Source organism: Myzus persicae, unplaced genomic scaffold (assembly GCF_001856785.1).
Source record: "Myzus persicae strain clone G006 unplaced genomic scaffold, MPER_G0061.0, whole genome shotgun sequence".
NCBI classification, from domain to species: domain Eukaryota; kingdom Metazoa; phylum Arthropoda; class Insecta; order Hemiptera; family Aphididae; genus Myzus; species Myzus persicae.
This window is the reverse complement of record NW_019103905.1, coordinates 213,730-235,506: the sequence shown is the minus strand read 5'-3', so window position 1 is coordinate 235,506 and position 21,777 is coordinate 213,730. Positions and strand designations below refer to the sequence as shown.

At 27.6% G+C, this 21,777-nt stretch overlaps 1 protein-coding gene across 10 annotated transcripts; it reads left to right on the top strand.

Moving 5' to 3' along the window:
- The first annotated feature begins 1,813 nt into the window (after nucleotides 1–1,813).
- LOC111036146 (hrp65 protein-like) lies at nucleotides 1,814–19,891 on the top strand. Of its 10 annotated transcripts, none has more exons than XM_022318063.1 (10): nucleotides 1,814–2,030; nucleotides 2,103–2,318; nucleotides 2,726–2,896; nucleotides 2,961–3,091; nucleotides 3,164–3,459; nucleotides 3,519–3,709; nucleotides 4,205–4,262; nucleotides 5,477–5,490; nucleotides 5,764–5,790; nucleotides 19,136–19,225. In XM_022318063.1, exons 1-10 carry the CDS (start codon nucleotides 1,905–1,907, stop codon nucleotides 19,160–19,162), a joined length of 1,257 nt encoding a protein of 418 aa, XP_022173755.1. In that variant the 5' UTR covers nucleotides 1,814–1,904; the 3' UTR covers nucleotides 19,163–19,225. The 10 variants fall into 10 exon arrangements, 9 of the variants coding, with proteins under 9 accessions (XP_022173755.1, XP_022173752.1, XP_022173750.1 ...); XM_022318060.1 differs by having other exon boundaries at nucleotides 4,205–4,295; XM_022318058.1 differs by lacking the exon at nucleotides 19,136–19,225 and adding an exon at nucleotides 8,209–9,827.
- Nucleotides 19,892–21,777: the final 1,886 nt, after the last annotated feature.

Genomic DNA, 21,777 nt, shown 5'->3' with positions numbered 1-21,777 from the left:
TAGTATTAAATATATAAAATAATAATATTAAAAAAAATAAAAATATAAAAAAAATAAAAAATAAAAATAATAATAATAATAATAATAATAATAAATTTTAAATGTATTAAAAAATTAATTAAAAAATTTAATGTATTAAAAAATTTGAAATAAAAACTATCCTATCTTTTAAGTTGGACCAAATTACACGCGGAGTAAAAAATTTCATCAAAATCGGTCAAGTGGTTTAGGAGTCCATTGAGGACAAACATTGTGACACGAGATTTATATATATTAAGATTAATACAATAATAACAGTTGGTTCAATTTTTTAATGCTTACATTTTAAAAGGGTCGTTGGACATCTTGGTGACATTATAGGGGGTCGCGAACTCAAGAAGGTTGAGAACCGCTGCCTTATAATGCATTGAAGAAGAAGGAACTATCATCAACTAATTTTCCTTTTGTATGATGATTATCAATAATTATATACTACCAAGATCTTTGAGTCTATGTGATAATTAAATAAATCTGAATTTTATCAGTAGGTTTTTCTTCTAATGATTATTACATTAAACTCGTTTAAACAAATAATACCACCGAATGATTATCTTATCTTATTGCACCTAATACTAGTGCATTCATTTATTTTTGTCGTACTAATTAAGTATTCATTGCATTTGAAGTACTTATTTATTTAATATCTAATATGCCTCACAAAAATGTGTTAATTGTATACTCATAGAAAATTGAGTCGAATTTGATTGTTTGTAAATTTTAATCCTACAATTCATTTGTCTACTGACAAAATAAATGAACTTAAAAGTTATGTTATTCTTGTATCTAATATTATTATTTTAACTATACGATCTTTATCAAATGAACTGATGATTATAACAGCACTCACTTCTGAATAATATTTATAAATGTTATGCAGCATCCTGCCTTGATAAAAAAAAAAATACTTTTTCATTAAGTCAACTCTGTATCAATGTGTTAAATATGTACATTTTTAAAATATACAATGAAACAAAGTTTGTGAATTATAAAAACAATTTTAAATGAGTATTTTATTGCACTATTTGATAATCTTGTAGAAATAATTACATTTTTATATTAAACTTCATAATCATAATGTTAATCAAGTTATATTGTTAAAATGTATATACATTTTTTTCCTGTTAGCTTCTTATTAATACATAACATTTGTTGAATATATTTTATTCTGCATGATGAGATATATTTCTAATCATTCTGATTATATTTGATGACAGTTATTTCATCACCACCCACCTCTGAAAGAATAAAAAAACATTTGGTATTCATTTTGTATGATGACAACATAGTTCATTTGAAATAAGATGAAATTTAGCTATTTGCAATTGTCTTTCGCTCCTATCTGAAATATGGATACCTACGTATTGATAAAACAACTTAAATATAAGCCCTTTCGCCACGCTATGATACCAAAATATTGGGTTTTATAGTGCCAATTCATATAATTGAAATATAAAGGGTTTAAAAAACAAATTGTCCTACTAGGAAACACAAAGAATTGTTTCGTATGTGTCGACATTATGGATATACGTCTTGATTTTATTACCGTTTTAAACCAACAAATTTTTTTGAGAAGAATTAATCATATACCTTCTTTTACATGATGATTATTTATAAATATATACTACCAAGATCTTTGAGTCTGTGTGATGATTACAAACATCTGAGTTATTATTTATTTAATCAGTAGAATTTAGAAAAGAATAAAAGCTATCTGTGATGCCATGCTTGAATTATGAGTATTATTATTATTGTGTTAATTTAAAATAAATTGTTACTAAAATGCATATTATATTAAATTTCAGCCTAGAGGAGATTTTCGCAATGATAATAATCATGGTGATAATCATCAAGGAGATAATGATATTATGAATAGAGGCAATCGCAATCATTCTGAAGGCGGAAGAGGAGGAAGACGTGGTGGAGGTGTTGGTGGAGGCGTTTTCAGAGGAGGTCCACCTAATCGTGGAGATGATCGTTTAACTAGAGCTGATGTTAGTCACAAATTAATACAAGATATAAAGGTTGATGAATTAAATGTATATTTTCATATTTTTTACTTTCAGGCTCTATGGAATGAACGTCTTATGCAAATAATGGGCCCAACTCATGAACTTCCTCCAACTGATTCCACTGAAAGAAAGTTCCTTAGCCAATGTCGTCTTTACATAGGAAACTTGGTGGATTGTACTGAAGATGAATTGATAGAAATGTTTAAACCTTATGGAGAAGTTTCTGAAAATTTCTTGAACAAAGAAAAAATGTTTGCTTTTATCAGATTGGTAAACTATTAGTTAAAATAATTTAGAGTGAAATGTAATTAATGTTTAGATGATGTCTGTTGTCTGTGATTACTCACACTGAACATAATTAATCTTTATTCATGGTAGTTCATTAGTTTATATTAAAGCAAATTACATAGGTGTTATTGAACTTGTAAATGAGAATATAAACTGTACAAATAAAGATTTTTTCTCACATTTTATTTTAAATTAAGTTGGTGTAAACTTAAAAAGTTGTTATTTTTATATTCTTAGAACTAGCTATCAGGCTTATGTAGCACTCGTAACTATTTTAGGAAGAATGTGCTTCATGGATTTGCCATGTTCTATGTGTGAGACAGAGACAACTGATGAAAGTATGACATATTCATAAATTAATAAACATGTATGCTTATTAAATAATATAGGATTATCGTGCCAATGCCGAAAAAGCCAAAAGAGAATTAGATGGTCAAACACGTAAAGGACGTATGTTGAAAATAAGATTTGCTCCCATTGCTGCTGCTATCAAAGTAAAAAATCTTACTCCATTTGTGTCCAATGAACTTCTAGAATATGCTTTTTCAATATTTGGTGATGTATGTTTTATATATAATACACCTAAATAATCTTTTTTATTAAAATAATATACATTTTTTTTAGATTGAGCGTTGCCAAGTGATGGTGGATGAAAGAGGTAATTCAACTGGAGAAGGAATTATTGAATTCTCGCGTAAAAATGCTGCAAGTAATGCTTTGAAACGTTGTTCAGAAGGTTGTTTCTTTTTGACCAGGTATTAACTACACATTTTATATTTTAAATTTTAATAAATACTTGGACTTACAATTTTATTTTTATTTTTTAGTTCACTTCGCCCTTGTGTAGTTGAAACTTATGAGTTTGTAGATAGTTCAGATGGTCTCCCAGATAAGTTATTGCCCAAAAAAACTATGGATTTCCAGAAACAGAGAGATACTGGTCCAAGATTTGCCAATCCAAATTCTTTTGAACATGAATTTGGTACTCGTTGGAAACAGTTAGCTGAATTGTATAAATCAAAGGAAGAAGCATTAAAACGTGAGATGAAATTAGAAGAAGAAAAATTAGAGGCCCAAATGGAATATGCTCGTTACGAACATGAAACTGAAATGCTCCGTGAACGTAAATATTGCCATATTTCATCAAATAAATTTAATACTTAACAATATTTGTTCATTTAGAACTGCGCCAACGAGAAATGGATAGAGAGCGCCAAAAAATGGAATGGGAAATGAAGGAACGTCAAGCAGAAGATCAAAGACTCAGGGAAGAAGATATTTTCAGGAGACAAAGTGAAGATTTGAGCATGAGAATGCATCATCAAGATGAAGAAATGAGGAGGCGTCAACAAGATAATTCATCATTCATGCAGGTAATAAATTATTGGATACAAATCGATGTATTATCTTTTTTTATAAAACAAGTAACTATATTCTATTCATAAAAGAACAGGAGGCAAAGTTTTCGTTCACTAAGGTTTGACTCTCCTTTACCAAGTTTCTGCTTGAGGCCTGTGCATTGCAATTAAGCCATGCTTCTGTGCACAAGTTGGCCGCTAACTAACTGCCATTCTTTTTTTGAATAAAGTATAGAACATTTATGTTGCTAGGTGTGAATGTCACTATTTACAAATATCCTATCATGAATAAATGAAATATATATAATTATTTTATATTTATTTTCAATAATCCTATAATAAAATACAATTGATGCAAAAAAAATGTGTAATTGTGTGTTTGTAATATCAATTAAATATGCTGGTAAAATTTTTTTCATTGGTATTGGTGCAAACCAATATCAAATACCTGTTACTATATCGGCTAACCCACATAATATTTTAATTTATGGATTTTTTTTATTATTCTAGGATCACAGAGGAGGACCGGGTAAACCGCAATTTGATGGACCTCCTATTCCCGTTGAAGGTATGTCTGTTCGTGAACTGGAAGCTTTAACTGGTAACTAATCGATAATACATATGTATTACACATATATTAATGCTTGTATAGTGTGACCAGATGTCCTGGTTTATAAGTGACCAAACTGCTCTGAATTTTAGTTGGAAAGATCGTTAGGGCTCATTAATTTATTTTTTTCATAAAACGTCTTTTTTTGTCTTGATTTCATATTTTTAATGGAAAAGCATGGGGGTAATGGTAATACCGGTAAACCAATTTGAGGTCGTTATACCGTCTTTTTTAAAAACGTGATATCTTAAATATTGAATTACTAAAATATCGAAATACCAGAATTTGGATTACACCGAAATTAGTTGGTAATATTTTAATCTATTTTTAAATTGTACAAAATTTCAGCGGGGAAGTTACCACGGGTCTTCTATATAGTAACATGTATATCATCCTGAATAATAAATATATCTACAATACCATTACGGGTCCGTATTGTTTTGTTCATATCGTTGTCGCTTGTTGCCATCGTCGCAGTAATAATATTTGTTTGTGGTGTCTGTGCAGCGTTATGGCTGAAAACCTTTTTATTTTTGTATTTCTTATTACAATGGTAATCTACAATTTGGAACTTTTTCAATAAAACTGGTCTTAAGTCCCAGCAAATGCAATAAATGTCAGCATGATAGGGAAGTGAAAGGTGGAAACACAAGAATCCTAAGTAGTCACTTTAGAGTTTGACATCCAAAATTTTACTTATTTTTAATCAGTGGTAGGTTATAGTTTGTCAATGCACTGTTTGTCATCTCTCTGGTTCAAAACATAGCACATACCATAGTGACATAACACATTTATGCAAAATCTTTTTTTTATTTTTAAAGTCAGAATCCAAAGTGAAATTATAATGTCTGCTAAGATCAAAGGCATCTACAGAACAAGTTTTTGCTTACATTTATAAAATAGAAATGTTTAAGGTTATATTAGTTAAAATAAATGTTGAAATTAATTAATTAATTTGGGGGTTTTAATTTGGAGTTGATTTTTATTCCACAATTTCTGTAATTTGTCTGGCTTAAAAATTCCTGGTCATTTTATGCAAGTACTAGTATTTATTTGTAAGACAAGTTATTCTATCCTTGATACTTTTTTTTAACATGCTATTATTCAAAATTCATGTGATATCATATAATTATTTTCCCATAATTAATGAATGAATGAATTTTTTTTTACAGCCCAAGGAGGAATGGTAATGTACCTTTTTTTTATTACTATTTTAAGTTTAAAATATTCTTATTTCTTAAAGTTAATACTAGAATTCCTAGTAACACACAAAGCGAAAAATGGTCTTTTTTATTTTAAATTACCAGTTTACATTTCTTAACAACAATAATTAGTTTTAAGATAAAATAGTAGATAACAGTGAATCAATGATTTTAATATTCAATGCTTAAATAACCAATGTAAACCTCTTAATAATTATTATTTACATAATTATTATTTCTCACTTATTCCCTAACAGGGTGGGGAAAGCCAAGTGGCAAATCAGGTCAGTCTTTTGAAGCATGAATTAATATTTTAATAATAACTTATCACTTCTTAGAAGTATGATTGCTTTAGATATTATAATACTAAAATACATATATCTTGATTATGGTTCAGATTTCACAATAATTGAGAATGAATTGCTGTGTTTGAATTGTTTTTGGTATTAGAAATTTTCAGGAATTATCATGGACATCTTTATATTTATATCTTTATAAGCAGATGAAAATAATAACGTATTAGTATTTTTTAAATTTAAAACAGCAGATTTTCGACAAAAATTTGTTTGTAATATCAGAATGAGAAGTATTTGACATTTCCATAAATTCTTAGTTATTCAAATAAGTAATATAATCATCAAAAGGAATCATCAAAATGTGTGAATAGTTTTACTCGTCAAATTTTAAGAATATTTTGGTGTAGTATGTTACACTATACTTGTAATGACCACAATTATCACCAATTACAAGAATTTGACAATTTGTGTTCTATTGATTTATTTATAAGATATAAGGATATATAAGGATGTTGTTTTTACTATGGAAATTATTCATGTATATTTTTAATTGGTATCGATATTTATCTTCTATTTAAAAACTGAGCATAAATTATCTATTGTTTGACATTAAAAACATTAATTCATATACTCATTAACTTCGGAGAGTTAAAATGATAACATTTTTAATATTTAATAAAAAAATAGAATTATTTATTTTATTTTTATAATTGGTTTGAAATTCTTTTGGAAATTTTATTTGTAAACATGGTTTGTTAGATTTATTTTTTATTAATTTGTATTAGAACTCTAACATACCTTTATTATATTTGGGTGTAAAAACAAGGTACATTGTACATACTTGTTTTTGTTGCACATTTATTGAAACAAAAAGTTTGTTATTTGTAGGAGTAGCTAATACAAAAATGTCTAGTTATGATTAGCTGTGAATTTTTATATCCTAAAAATTCTTGAAATCATGAAATACACGAACGTATCTAAAAATTAAAGAAAATTATTTATTTATAGGAACTAAATTTAAAATAATATTTTATTTTAAAATATTTGAGGTATAAAGACTACTGCCATCTACAAAATATGTAGTTTTCACTTTGAAAATGTATAACACTTATTATTTGTATGTAAAATATTAAAATGTCAAAATGCTCATAACTCGCATAACAATTAAAATATTGTTAAGAATTGAACATATAAACCCACATTGTGTTCTTACTTTTAAGTTTTTTTTTTGAATTGACTAGTATTTGAGCTAACAACAAAAAATTGGTTTTGCTCAATGCAAATTTACTATGGCTGTAGGTTTGTTAGATAGATGGTGTCTCCTCTAAAATTAGATATTTAGCTCATAATTTATCATTAAATACATATCCCCAATTATAATTCTTAAATCAATATATTATTAAAATTGAACTATTTTGAAAGGTAAAATGTAGTACAATCAGTATTGCATCATCATTTCTTATCCTTTTTTTTTTTAAATTGCCGTGTCTAATAATTCAATGTCATTAGAACTTTTACTTAAGAATTAATTCGTTTTTAAATATTGTATTTTTTAGTTTTCAAAAAAACATGAAATTTATGGTTAAAAAATGTACATACCTCTTATCAATATAAATTATGAGCACCTACTATCTAGTAAAACAGTTTAGGATGACGTATGTTATACATAAAAATAAAAATGTATGATATTTAGTTGAAGATTAAACAGAATTTCTGATAATATTAAAAACAACATTTTTCTGTACAAGCATTCTAATTAATATTTATAATACATATTGTTGTTTAATATATATATATTTTAAACATAATCTTGAAAGAGTACAGACAATGGTTTTTTCTATTGAGTTCTCTTAATATTATTATAATTTATAATTAATAGAATTTGTAAATATTTATAGGAGAGAATTAATAACTATTTTCATCAAAATGTGAGTCATGAAGACTTATGCCTATTTTTTAAAACTGAACAATAATTCTATTCAAACAATTAAATACATACATTTTAGAAGTGGTACTATATATTTAGTGGTTAATTACCTTTTTTTTTGTTAGGATTTGTTTTTACTATAATTAATAAATTCAAAAAAAATCTTACTTCAAAGAAAAGTCTTATCTTTTAAGCAAAGAGTACATTTTATGTTCATTCTTTTGATTTTGTTTTTGAATTAAACAACATTCAATTCCAATTTGTAATTAAATAATTTTTTTATTTTAAATCTTCAGTACCTATTCTAAAGTATTTTAGTACTTTCATTTGTCAATGCATATCTCTTTGGTATTCCAAATCTAAAAAAAAGTTTACAAGAACTTACTTCTTTGAATGTTTTATTTATTTTATTATTAGGTAATTTATTGTTTACATGACTAATTCCCTATGAATGCGTTGATTGATTTGATAACCGATAGGAATCGACGCCGTTCGTGGAAACTTTTGTACGTGACAATCAAGGAGTATTGCCGCCACCAGGCCTTTTCGACGCTGGTCCTAGAGGAGACAGGGGCGGAAGGTGGGGTCAAGACAGACGTAACGGCCAGGATCGTAGAAGATTTTAATCTTTCAAAATGATCCTAAGAATAAACAGATTATAGAACAAAAAATTGAAGATGGATAGTTAAATCTCTTCATTTTAAGCTGAAATGATTATCTACTCATCATTGCAATATCACATAACCGCTTATGATTTCTCGACATAGGATAAAACTAATTTTGGTACCTATCTTATGAACTATTTAGGTATAATCTCTTTTTCAGTCAACTGATTTTTGACATCTGCAAATCTTAAAATTTATTATTTGCTGGTACAGTTTTCAACATAAAAACAGACCAACAGTTGATCCTGATTCATATTGCATTTTTTTTTTCATTTATTGTTTTTTTTTTTTTTTTTATATATATTTATTTCTATTGCTGATTGGCTGAATAACTATTTAAAACAGCAGTATTTTGATTACCTACTATAACAATGCTAGTAATTTTTATATAATTTAATATTAGTCAATGGTCTCAAAAACTATCCATTTTTTTTTACCTACTGGTAAAGTTATCTTTTTGACATGGGAAATTATTATTTTTATAATAGTAAATATTATTAATTGATCTTAATATAAGAACTAATATAATAGGCAACTTTGCAATAAGCAATCTTAATGTCATCTCAAAAATCATAGCTTTGGATAACCATATTATAAATAATTCACATATTGACGTTAACGTAGTGGTGTGATGATTGAGAAGCCAATTTTTCTTTGAATTTCTTTGTAGTGATTAATTTAACGTGTTTTTGGTATAGAGTTCACAAATATTTATTTGCTTTTGTGAGGTTTTACATATTCTCTTAAGATGTTTAATTGTACGATTATAATAATATTTTGGCATAGTATTATGGTCTATATTATTTAATAGTTCTTAATTAGGTAGATTTTATTATTGTATTTTTAATAAAATACTTTTAAATAGTTGTAATACAAAGTAATTGATTATAGGTTATAAGTAAACATTGCAATTAATGGTTATCGCTATTTTTAAGGAAGACTACAATAAATTGGTAGAAATATGTCGTATCGCGAGTGAAACTTTGTAATTTTTGTATTAAATATATTTAATTATATATTGAATTTAACAACGATAAAATATGATGATTGATCTATGCAACAGAAAGATAAAATAAACCAATTATACTTAACTGTAAGTTTTATATTTATAATTAACTGTTCATTAAATTAATTTTTTTCTTGTGAGTGTGTGTGATAGTGTGTAGATCAATTTCAATATAATCATAAGTTAGTATAGGTGCACGAAATAATTTATTCATTTAATATAATATAATTATACATATATTTTCCTAATTATACTTCTTACTAGAATTATGACTTGGTGTTTGATATTTTAATCTAAGAAAATAATGTTCAAATAAGAAGTGACCTCATTTGTTCAAACTGGAGTTAACTGACTTATTTAATTGAAAAAAAACTTATGTTAAACTCTTAAAATTAAAGTATAAATATAAATTCTTATTTTAATGAAATGTTCCTTATTTTTTTTCTACCATATTCAATATTTTTCTCTTATAGTTAAAATCAGCGGTTCTCAACCTCAGGTCGTGGAGGTCCCAATAGTGCATAATTCAGATATTATTTCAGCATAATCTTAAGAATATTAAAAAAATATTTTTCATTCATTCAATATCTAAAAAGATTGAGGCAGAAAATTTTAAATAAATGATTGATATTGGTTCTCGTAATTTTTATTTTTGTTATTTTATACTATAAAGTGTTAATAAAATATGGAAATTATGTTTGCAATTATTGTGATCTTTTGGGGTCGTGTGAAACGTTGAATTTAAAATGTTAGGATCGTATTGAAGGTTGGGAACCTCTGGTTTAAACAATTATTAATAATCATTATTTTATTAATTTTGTAACAATTAAATAAATAAAATTGTTATGAAATTACTTAAATAATATGATGTTTAAAACGTAATATACATACTCTTCAGACTTTTATTAAATATTTCAATAGTGAAGAAGTTTTTGGGATCATGTTGTTAGTAAATAATTAATGTTATATTTAGTTCAATGATAAAGTCTGATTTTCTACATCAATGTTTAATAAATTTTGCACTTTTAAATAAAATACATCATGAGATTAGTATTTTTACACAACATAATAATACCATGGATTTTTAATCATCCTGTATTGCTAATTCTCGTACTTTTATTTTCATTGGAAGTTTTCAAAAAATAATACCATTTAAATATAATAGTAATCATGGTTATAGCTGATATCAAACAAACTGGCAGTTAGTAGCTCCAATAAACAATTTGAATAACCGCCCACACACCCAAAGTGCACATCTTTCTACTTATTCTAAAAAATGATAACGTCTTTCAACAAGGATGATGCAGCTGCGACCCTTGCAAATGACTGTCTTGAATGTGTATTTTCATTTAATTCACACCAATAATTGTTTCCTGATTTGGAACACTAGTAGGCAAAGCCACCAACTGCTAGTTTGTTTGACATCAAGATTAGTGACTGTAGTCACTACATTTGTGAATTGTCAAGATGTGTTATATATCAAATATATTATGATGTTCAATTATAATATTTCTATTTGAAATCAACACAAATAAATTTGTGGCTCTGAGTTTACTCATTTGAGTTCTGGGTATTTGGTATTTTAAATAAACTGCTTATCTTATTCTTTTATCTATCGATTCAATAATTTAGTTTTCAAAACTTGTATTTATTGATAACCTATGTAATATAAATGTATACCTTAATAAATCATAAAAAAAATATTGATTAAGAAATAAAATATAAAATATTCTATTAAAAGTTCATCTAACGTTGTGTGACAGTTATTTCCTTGCCCAAAGATGGGCTTCTATATTTTTTTTAAGAATTACTGATACTTATTGGATAAAATTGCATTACGTATGAGTTAATGAAACTCAATATGTATTTATTTATTTTAAACACAAAATATCATATATATTTAATTAATACTATTTTAACTTGTAGTTAATAACAAAAAGATAAATTATATAATTAATAATTATACCAATTGTAGATGAATAATAATGGATAACCAATTATAATAAAATAAAATCACAGTGTCAGGTGTGCAATGACTGTAATGATATTATTTTTGATATCATGATAAATAATAAATTATTGAATGTTTTGTAGTAGTTAGTCAATGTCTTAATGGTATACGTTTTATAACTAAAACACGATGTAGAGATCTTCTAAACATAGAGGCTAAAGCCACAGACAATACATAAATATTTATTTTTATTGTAAAAATTAATTTATATTTTTAACTTTTGTATGTATAAAGGCCATTTTATAGAGAGGAATACAGATCTCTAAAACAGGACAACCCCCCCCCCCCTCAAAAAAAAAGAATACCTTTGACCACACTAATCCAACTCTGATACATACTTTAACCTATCCATTCGCAACAACAAAATATATGTGATGGATGGTGAAAATAAAAATTAAAGTTATGTAAAATATATATTCTATTTATGGCAAAGCGGAGATTTGATTATATTTTATAGGAGGGGTGCTAAAATCAACATGCGTAAAATGAGACAATTATTAACAATATTTATTTTTGGGGGGCTAAGTTAGCCTATCACTAATGTATGATAAGTAAATCATTTGTTTATGATTAATAGTCAAAAATAATATTCATATGCAAATTATGAAATTTTATAAAAAGTGGTCTTATCAGACAATTATGTACTTACTAAATAATATTACAACTAATGCAATTGAACAATCTAAATTATAATTATATATAGTAGATGTATTCAAACGGCATTGCGGCCGCAAGGGCCGTCTCACATTTGTGAGAATTGAGAGTAAAAAATAACGACGATAACGATTAAAATATTGTTTTATCGGAAGCGTAAAACATTTCAGTTTTCTATCCTTAATTATTAATTCATTGTCTTAATACATTTTTTTGTATTTATATTATATATTTTATTCAACATCAACAACATTTTCTTTCTGTGTCCTTAATTATTTGAGAATAGAATTGCGAAGAGACGAAGGAACCCCGTGGAATTAAGAAGTTCTAATACGTCTGATCTAAATTATTTATATTTTGTAAAGGTTAAAAAAATTAAAATAAATCGATTCAAGTAAAACAAAATGTATAACATATTAATATAATATCAGTTACCAAACTAAATCTTATTATATATTATAATAAAAATATTACATCTAATGATTATAGGCGTGTTTAAAATTATTTCTTGGATCTGGTCAAAAGTAAATTTTTTGGGATGTTCCTTATGAGTTATCAGTTTCCCCGCTGTAAAAGAAATCCTAAAAGTTAGTTTTAAATAAATATAAATTGGTAGGTCTATCCATTGCCAGTAGCCAGACATGCCTATTATATTACACGAAACGAGTTATCCCTTTGTTAATGTTCAATGACTTCTTGCTAATCCTAAATCTTTTATTCTTTTAGAATAATTTATTTTTCCTTAATAAAATACAAATTTATCTTGCATCCAGTTTCTATTTCTACGTATAGAATTGGGAACATACAAACAGAGGCCATTCGAATTTTGACCATCGAGAGCAACATGGTTTGGTATTTATATAGCACTCTCATAAATGACAAAGAATTAAAGTTCTTTGTTAATTTGTCTGAAGGTATAACTATGAAATTGTGATGCGTACATTTGTAATTTTAACGAAGGTGAGCAATAATTACCCGACAATCTTCATATTATTTCACTAACATGTTATCAAATCAGAAGATGAGACAGTTTTATCTTAACTGTATTGATTTTATTACAATGAAGGTATAGTTATTGTGTAAATCACAGATTTGTATGTCGTACCTGTTATTTAAAAATAATACATTGAAGATTGCCTGGTTTTATACTTAATATTATTTTAATATTCAATGTATTTTAATAATTTTTTCAGCATTTTCAATATGTCAACGTTGTGGCTTAGAACTTGATGTAGGCAGTTCAATTGATACAAAACAAAACAATATGAATGCATTTTTTTAATGATAACTTTTTTGTGGTATTGAATTGACGGAGTTTGCCCTTTAAGTGTATTTTAATGGTAACAATCACACAAGTCACATGTGAGAAGAACATTTATATAATAAAAAAATGGTCTGCTTAAATCAAATATACTGCTACTATACTTTTTGATGATTATAATTTTGTTAAGTTTAAATTTCGCAACTTTGTCGATTTCGTCTTTTTTTTAAACTTATAAATGTATTGAAAACTACAGTATTATTTTTAGGCTAATAAACCATTATAATAATTTCATTGACACTGATGAATTGATTTACTTATTAATTCTATTTTTGAATTTTTAATATAATTTCTAATCAACTCAAAGTTTTTAGTATTATTATCTGTATATCATATAAAATAGTCTTGCAGGTTATCATTTTTAAAATCCTGGTTAAAATTATTATCGTTAACTATATTTGGTTTTACTTAACCAGTTACATCTACATTTGGAGAAATATATAATTTAAAAAAAATCTTAACAAGTTAATAAATGAAAATTAAAAAAGCAAGGCAGTTTAGTTTGGTATTTTTATTTTTAGTATAGTTTTTTGTGGCATCGGTCAACGGGGCGAACGGTTTGCTTGCTCGTCATACTATTTGCCCCTGAAATATAATATATACTTTCAATTTTTATAAGCAATAGGTATCCAATTCCTTTCATGATACATCATATTTATAGAACGAGAATATGCAATTAAATAATCATTAAATGTATATTAATAATATGTCATTCGAAAATTTTCTTAGACAAACTCGGCTATGCTACTCTTTATTAAGTCAAAATTAAAGTTTCAGTTTTAGACTTGTAGAGCGTAAGAAACTTGTGGAAAAAACATCGTTCGTGATTTTTATGTTTTTTGGGTGAGCAAAAAGGCAGTGCCGGCAATATTGAAAAATAATTTTACTACCATAGTAACATAGTAACATCTGATGATGAAAAATATTAACAATTTAGGTCTCGCTTTAAAAACCCGTTGAATCGAACGAAATAACATAAAAATGTGTGTTTCAAATAATATGGTGATAACTGACAAGTAATAACCAATGTTCTCTACGCGTTGTTTGATGTACCTTAATATTTTTTTTTTATAATTAACATTGTTATAAATTAAATCATACCGTAACGTTTTATTTATGTAAATTATGGATTATATATTATATTATTGAATATTTGAATTTATAATAGTTGATTAATTGTCATGTTTATAATTGGTCCCGAGTCCCGACGTATACGCAAATGCATACTTGATAATTATGATTATGGCTTTGTTTCATAGTTACCTATTTAAAATGTTAAAATTTATTTTAGCATTCTTTCGCTATTCAAGTAAAACCCCATACCTGACCGGTGCAACACGATTGCGGACTTTTTACCTTTTAATAATTGAGAAAAAACAACACGATTGCGCACCTTAAATATTTTTTCTTTGAGCAAACACAAATATTTTAATAATAACTACTTAATAATAATAACTAATAATTACTGATTATATACTGAACAATTATATATCATCTGATGCCGCTTTCCCACCGATTTTATGGGCAACTGAACCTTCAACAGAGGCAAGAACGACCGCAATGGGCCAGAATCTTTCCATAGCCACAATAATGCTCAGTTTTATACTTCTCATCCATCTATTCACCAAGTTATACATATTTTATTGGATATTCAAAGTGAAACTTATTTAAAAATATATAGTATAAAACAACCAAATAAACAAGCCTCGTAAAGATCAAGAAGAGCATTTATAATTAGCACTTGGGAAAAATATTAAAATAAAGAAATATCTTTAAATAATTATTTGCTGACATTAGGACCACGTTTTTGTGCTAAAAAGTTATAAGAACTTGATTTTTTTTTGACGCGTAATAATAAGTTACTGTGATGTATATCCATATATTTTTTTTATATACGAATTATATTATTAATTATTATTATTGACGCGTAATAATAAGTTACTGTGATGTATATCCATATTTTTTTTTTACTATACGAATTATATTATTAATTATTATTATTGTCATCGTTATTTGTGTTTGCTCAAAGAAAAAATATTTAAGGTGCGCAATCGTGTTGTTTTTTCTCAAATATTAAAAGGTAAGAAGTCCGCAATCGTGTTACGCCCTACCTGACTACCTACATATTCCTGCATATATCTTAAAATATAAAAAAGTTATAAAATACAAGATCATGAACCAATATAATATCGTATTTTTGTAACAATTTTGTTTCTTCTGTTGAGGTTTTCAATTGGAAAATGTACTGACTCATTTAATAAATATATTCTCCAAAATAATCAATTAACCGTAAACTATATGCTTACAATGTCAACCATTGTTTTTTCAAAGAATAAATAAATGTTAAGTTTTTACAGAAAAATGTTTGAAATGTATAAATTCGGTTTAACTAGTATAACATTGTACAAATTCAACAACCATTGCTGTCCGAACGGTTTAAAATCTTGGTTATACTAAGCAACTGTGGTTGGGCCAAGTTTGTAAAATTGCTTCCGTCAAACTATCCGTTTTTAACTTAATATATGATTATTTTTCAGCTGCGCGCCGTAATTTGGACGTGAAAAAAATCGTTCTCAGTTTTTAAATAATCTTCTAATCTTGGTTACAATATCGGTGTGTGCACATCTACATCACGCGCCGTATTATTACTTTATTACATAGTCGTTTTTATCAAATCCAATGGATCAGAAAAATATATAAATTTATAGCCAGATGCGTTGTCTCACATGTTATAAAATGACATTGGAACTGTTATGGTAAGTCTAAAGAAAAAAAAATTATTCGTTGCAGAGTGATTTAGCGATGTCTCGATGATCATCCTCTTAATAGCGTCGAGATCGGTGTCTACTAAGGAGGTGCGAGCAGAACTATGTTTAATATATGTACCTGTAGTTTATACTATATAATACATTACTACCAGTCTTGTAAAGTATTCGAATCTAAATATTTTAAAAAATTTTTCGAATACATTTAAGATGAAGTATTGAAATATGTATATACTCTGAATTATTGAATTTTTTATTCGTGTGATAAATACTTCACACAAATTACTATTATGTGATAAAAAAAAGTGAACCTTAAAATAATCCATCTCTCGAAATGTTGTTTTGAATATTTCATAATCTAAAACCAAAAACCTAGCCGTTTAAAACACTATTTTCAAAAATGTGGTAATATAAAGGTGATGTGTAATAAATTGAATTAGTGTTATTATAAGCTAGCAATATGCAATAATAGTGTAGTGAATACATTTTGGTGTGAAATAATTATTAAAAGAGTTGAACGTAGCCATGAGGGAGAGGGTTTGGAAATAGTAAATCGATGTTATAAACATGGAATGTGAAAGTATTTGAATTTTGTTATGCATTGGAATAAATATTGTGCTCTACACATTTCGATGATGAAGTTTAGTGTTTTTTACAAGATTATATTAGTGGTGTTTTCTAGGCATGGGTAAAAAATATGTGCCTTGGACTCGGAACTTCGTTTGATGTAATTTTAGTCTTAACTATATTTGATTGTATTGTAAGTACACAATGTTTGATGCGTGAAAATGTGTTCTCGTACAGTGCTGTATACTCGACTACATTTTGGCAAGCCCGGGGATAATATTCAGCGCACTTCTCGATTAGATAACGAAATTAGTTATTTATGGAATTCAGTCAAGGATGATCAAAGACTATATTCATATATATTTATATATTATTGCTAAACAGCGAGTTTCTTGGTAAATGCATGTGTTTTTATAAAAGATTATTTTAATGTAGGTATAGTAATAATTCTGAACAACCTGTTTTTATTGTTACAAATGCTCAAGTTGTATTTTTTAAATATCCTCAGCCCACTCGTATATTTTTAATACTAACTTAAAATACTTATGAGTTGGTAGGTCATTAATTAGGTACTGATTATTAATTCAATTTTTATAATGAAATAATAAGAAATATATTTTTGCTGAAATAGTAAATTGGCATCTTATTTTTATTTAAATAAAGTAAAAACTTAAAAATAAACTATTGAAGATGGCGAGGAAATGCCTGTTTATATACTGTGTAAAAAAATTGTTTTGCGAACTCGTACTATATATAGGCAGTAGGTACCTACAACTCGATGTCCTCTAAAATTGTAAGTAATTAATTTTATAGAGTTTTACCTAGCCCTTACGTTTAAAAGTTGTGTATATTTGCAGTCTCGTGCAGTTCACCGGTCGGTCTTTTTTTAGTCCTTAAAGTTTTTTTTTTAGGTGACTTCTAGGGGATTTGGTTTAACAAAATAATTATATATTTGACGTGTCGATGAAATAAATTCAATATTATATGATCATTGTCCATTGATCTTTACGATTTCTGTAACCCGTCTGTCTAGACTATAGAGACTATATTTTTATATAGTCATATATTTATCCGATTTGATATCAATATTACTTACGGTAGGGGTACCATGTACATTGTACATTATCAAAAACAAAATTATTTAAAATTTATAATATTTAAGGGCTCATCCGAATAAAGAAATTAAATTACGGTTTTCATTATTATACCTATATTTTTTTTTATTCTGTAAATTTAACATTGTCATATATGTGTATCCAAATATTATTTTTATTAATGAAGAAATTATTTCCGGAGGGATTATTGATTCCTTGTAAATGGCAAGTACGCCTATTGTGTGTATATTTGGCTTGTATGTATAGCCTTGTATATTATAATAACCTTAAGGTTTCTTAAGTAGTTAGTTAAGCGTATGCCATAGTTGCGATTTTGTAACCTTACGAGAATTAAACATTTTTGTTACGATTTATCACCTCGAAGACTAAACTTCTTCCGCCTCTGAGTGTCTTGGTAGTTTTTACCAGATGATCTTAATCTCGGATAAGATAAATAGCTTCTAAAGATGTCCGGGGAATTACAAAGATCATTGAGATATTCCTATTTTTATTGTGTACGTATTTTTTTCCCGGATGGCGGCCGCGCTGGTGTAATCAGGCACGTCAATCGTAGTCACATGTATCATAATATTATAATATGTATATATTATTCAAAACTACATCTTAGGAAACCTAACATAACATATTTTATAATGTTATTACTTATTTTTTTTTATCAGTTTGTTTCGAATTCTGTTTTAGAAATTAATTTTGTTTGAGCAATAATAATATTAATGGTTCAGTGTGTGCGTTTCGCGTATTTGTGATTTAAATTTCATCGGACTATTCATGGATTGTGGTTTTGACCTACAAATTAAGTCACGCGACACGATTTACTGCCGTTTCACTCAAAATATATTGCGTATATTTTTAAAAACCACCCTCTCCCAAATCAGGAAGATGGCGGCACGGTAATGTTGTATATGTCGTCTTGTGTGTAATGTAGATACTTGTCTTGAATTTAAACACCTTTGTATCGAATAAATATGTTAACCATTTAATAAAGTGGCATATTTAAGGAGCGGGGGAGAGCAATGGATGGATCCTTCCAATCCCGTCGGGCCTTGGATTGTTTTTTGTATTGTTTAAAGTTATACAATTTTATAAAGCAAAAAATATATATTATTAATCATTTTATTATGAGTAAAGATCAGGAAGTTGATAATTATAGAAGATTTCTGATTTTTCCACTTTATCCCAATTTTTAAATATTTTACTCCTGGCACCCACGATGGCGCGCGCTTCGTGTGTCCATATTTTATCTAGGTGTCAATATGAAATGTATTAACACATGCATTGGTTTGTTTTACGTTTAATTTACAGGTTCGACACCGTTTGGCTTTCGGTTAACCGCATCGTATCCCCGAAGAAATCAACTGGAGTAACGCATTATTATTGTGGAATTATGGAAGAAGTCTGGTGCCTTTTATGTGCATGTGTGTACGCATATTACTTGTCATACGGTGGCCACACGCGCATAGCTCTACGTAATGTAGTACCGTAACGGGTAAGGTATTGATTTTTGAAATATTATACTTAAGCCTCTCCACCTTAGTCATATCACTGCAGTATGCTATCCAATGCACCATTACAAGGTATTCACTTAATTAAACTAAAAGGATTACTAAACCTCGAAACCATCCTTTCGCCCTCCATGTAAATAAATACCACCTCAGACTACTGTTGTAGGATGAATGTGTCTGCAGCACGAAACCCCATGGCCTTTGTTGGCAACGGTTTATCAACTTTTTTTATGTTTTTTATAATATACTTTTAACCACCCCTCCATTTCACAAAGGTCGACCCATAAATGGGTGTGCCAAATTTTATGCTTTAAAAAATAAATTTGGCAGTATTAACCTTTTGAGACTTTTATGATTTGATTTACAATGATAATTTTTTTTGTTTTAATTCTACAGCTATCTAAATTGATGGGGTTACGCGTACTACATTGTTTGGGCTCAGACTAACAATTGTCCGTTACAGAGGATGCTGATAAGCGAAAAAAAAAGAAAAAAATGTCTTACGATAACATATATCAATTGAAGACTTTCAATAAAGTAAACATTTCTACCACAATCAATCTTCTTTAATATTTTATGTACCTTCGTGTTCCATTAAACAATCTATCATATATATTGTATATTTGTATCATATCGTATTCAACATTTATTCATACCCCCATGGACCTCTCCGTGGTTCCAGTTTTTGGCTGAAATGCGGATGTTGCGGATTAAACTTAATTTGTAATAAAACAAATACATTCAAAGTATGATGCACATCTAGACTAAGTTGATACCATTCGTCGACAAACTACGAGTTATTTCGACAGATCGACTTGCGTAAATCTAAATAAACTTGCAAAATGCTTATTTTATGTCTTATGTTTTGAAATAGTTTAATTAGTTACGTAAATGTTATATAATTGTGTCAATAGGTTCAAACTATAATAATTATTGTATATTTGAAACTAAAACTTAGTGTTTGGTTGGGGGGCTTCATTTATGTAGCGTATGACGTGCGCACCAACCTGGTGCATATAATAGATTATCCCTATTGTTCGTGGGACGAAAACAAACTATTAACGCAAACGATTTGCATCTCGGGTAAAACTTAGTGGTTCCTACATTTGAAGAAAGATAACGTTTAACGACCACAGCGTATGATAACTATAATGTAAATTCCGCCCGAAAATGGTAAATTCTGCCTGAAATGAACTACAGGTAAAACAAGGTACATGTGAATCCCGTTCGTAAAAACTATAGGTGAAAATAGGTATATGTAAATTCCGCCCGTATAAAAATTATAATTAATAAACACATCCTGCCCATAAGTAAAAAATTCTTATTACTTAATAAAGTTTTTACAAAGTAAGTACCTAGTTTTTAATAACTATATGATAAATAACTTAGATAAATCATTATAAGTATTTAAATAAACATATTTCACATATTAAGTCAAAAAAATCTATATATATTTTGAGTTTTTGCTTTTAATAAACAAAAAACTAAAGGTATATAATGGCCATTCAAATAGCCATGTATAGTAAATAGTTGTAAAAAAAACTTAAAACTATCTTCAAATGTGCCATCCATGTAAATCCATTCTGCAGTTGATAATATTTTTAGATTTGTTTTACACCTAAAAATTATGATACCAATATTCCGCGTTCGAACATTTTGTAACTTCCAAATACTATAATACACTGCGTCGCGAACAGTACGGTCGAGTCGCACAGTTACGGAACGCTTAGTTTAAAAATATTTTTTTTTCTGGGTGGAATTTACAAGTCCATTTTTGTACCTGTTTATTTTTCCGGGCGGAATTTACATGTGCCTTTTTTACCTGGATATTTTCCCGGGCGGAATTTACCTTTTCACTTCGGGCGGAATTTACAATTCTCCTTACTATCATAATCGATGTACTTACTTCACCCTAACTCTGAAGATCAACGATTGATCAGAGTAATTTTTTTAGTCAACAACCGGAAAAATAATTCCAGTATATACGCAATACGTTTGAAATATCTCTCGGCATTCACATTGGTTATGAGTTGTCTTGGAAAGAAGTGAAAACTGATATGATTATACTTCTATTAATCCTTAATTGCTTGCTACAACCGATGTATAGTAGACTCGTTTGTCAAAATACCTTGAATAGAACAACCACTAGCGAAGGAAATAGGTCAGCTCTATTTATTCACCAAGTGTTACTCAAACGTGCTCGCTACCACATTAAGCTCTTCTAGGAAACTGGACGGAAAGACGAGTTGCTATTCTGATAATCAACAATTTGATTGCTCCTATTATTCGTATTCATAATAAAACTGTATTTTATTCAAATCTTCTAAGTAATTGCAGATATTATTAATTTAAAAGAGTGTGTTTATGGTACATATAAATGTATATTATACATTGTACATGTATTTAAATAACATTACATCAATTTATATTTTATACTTACGA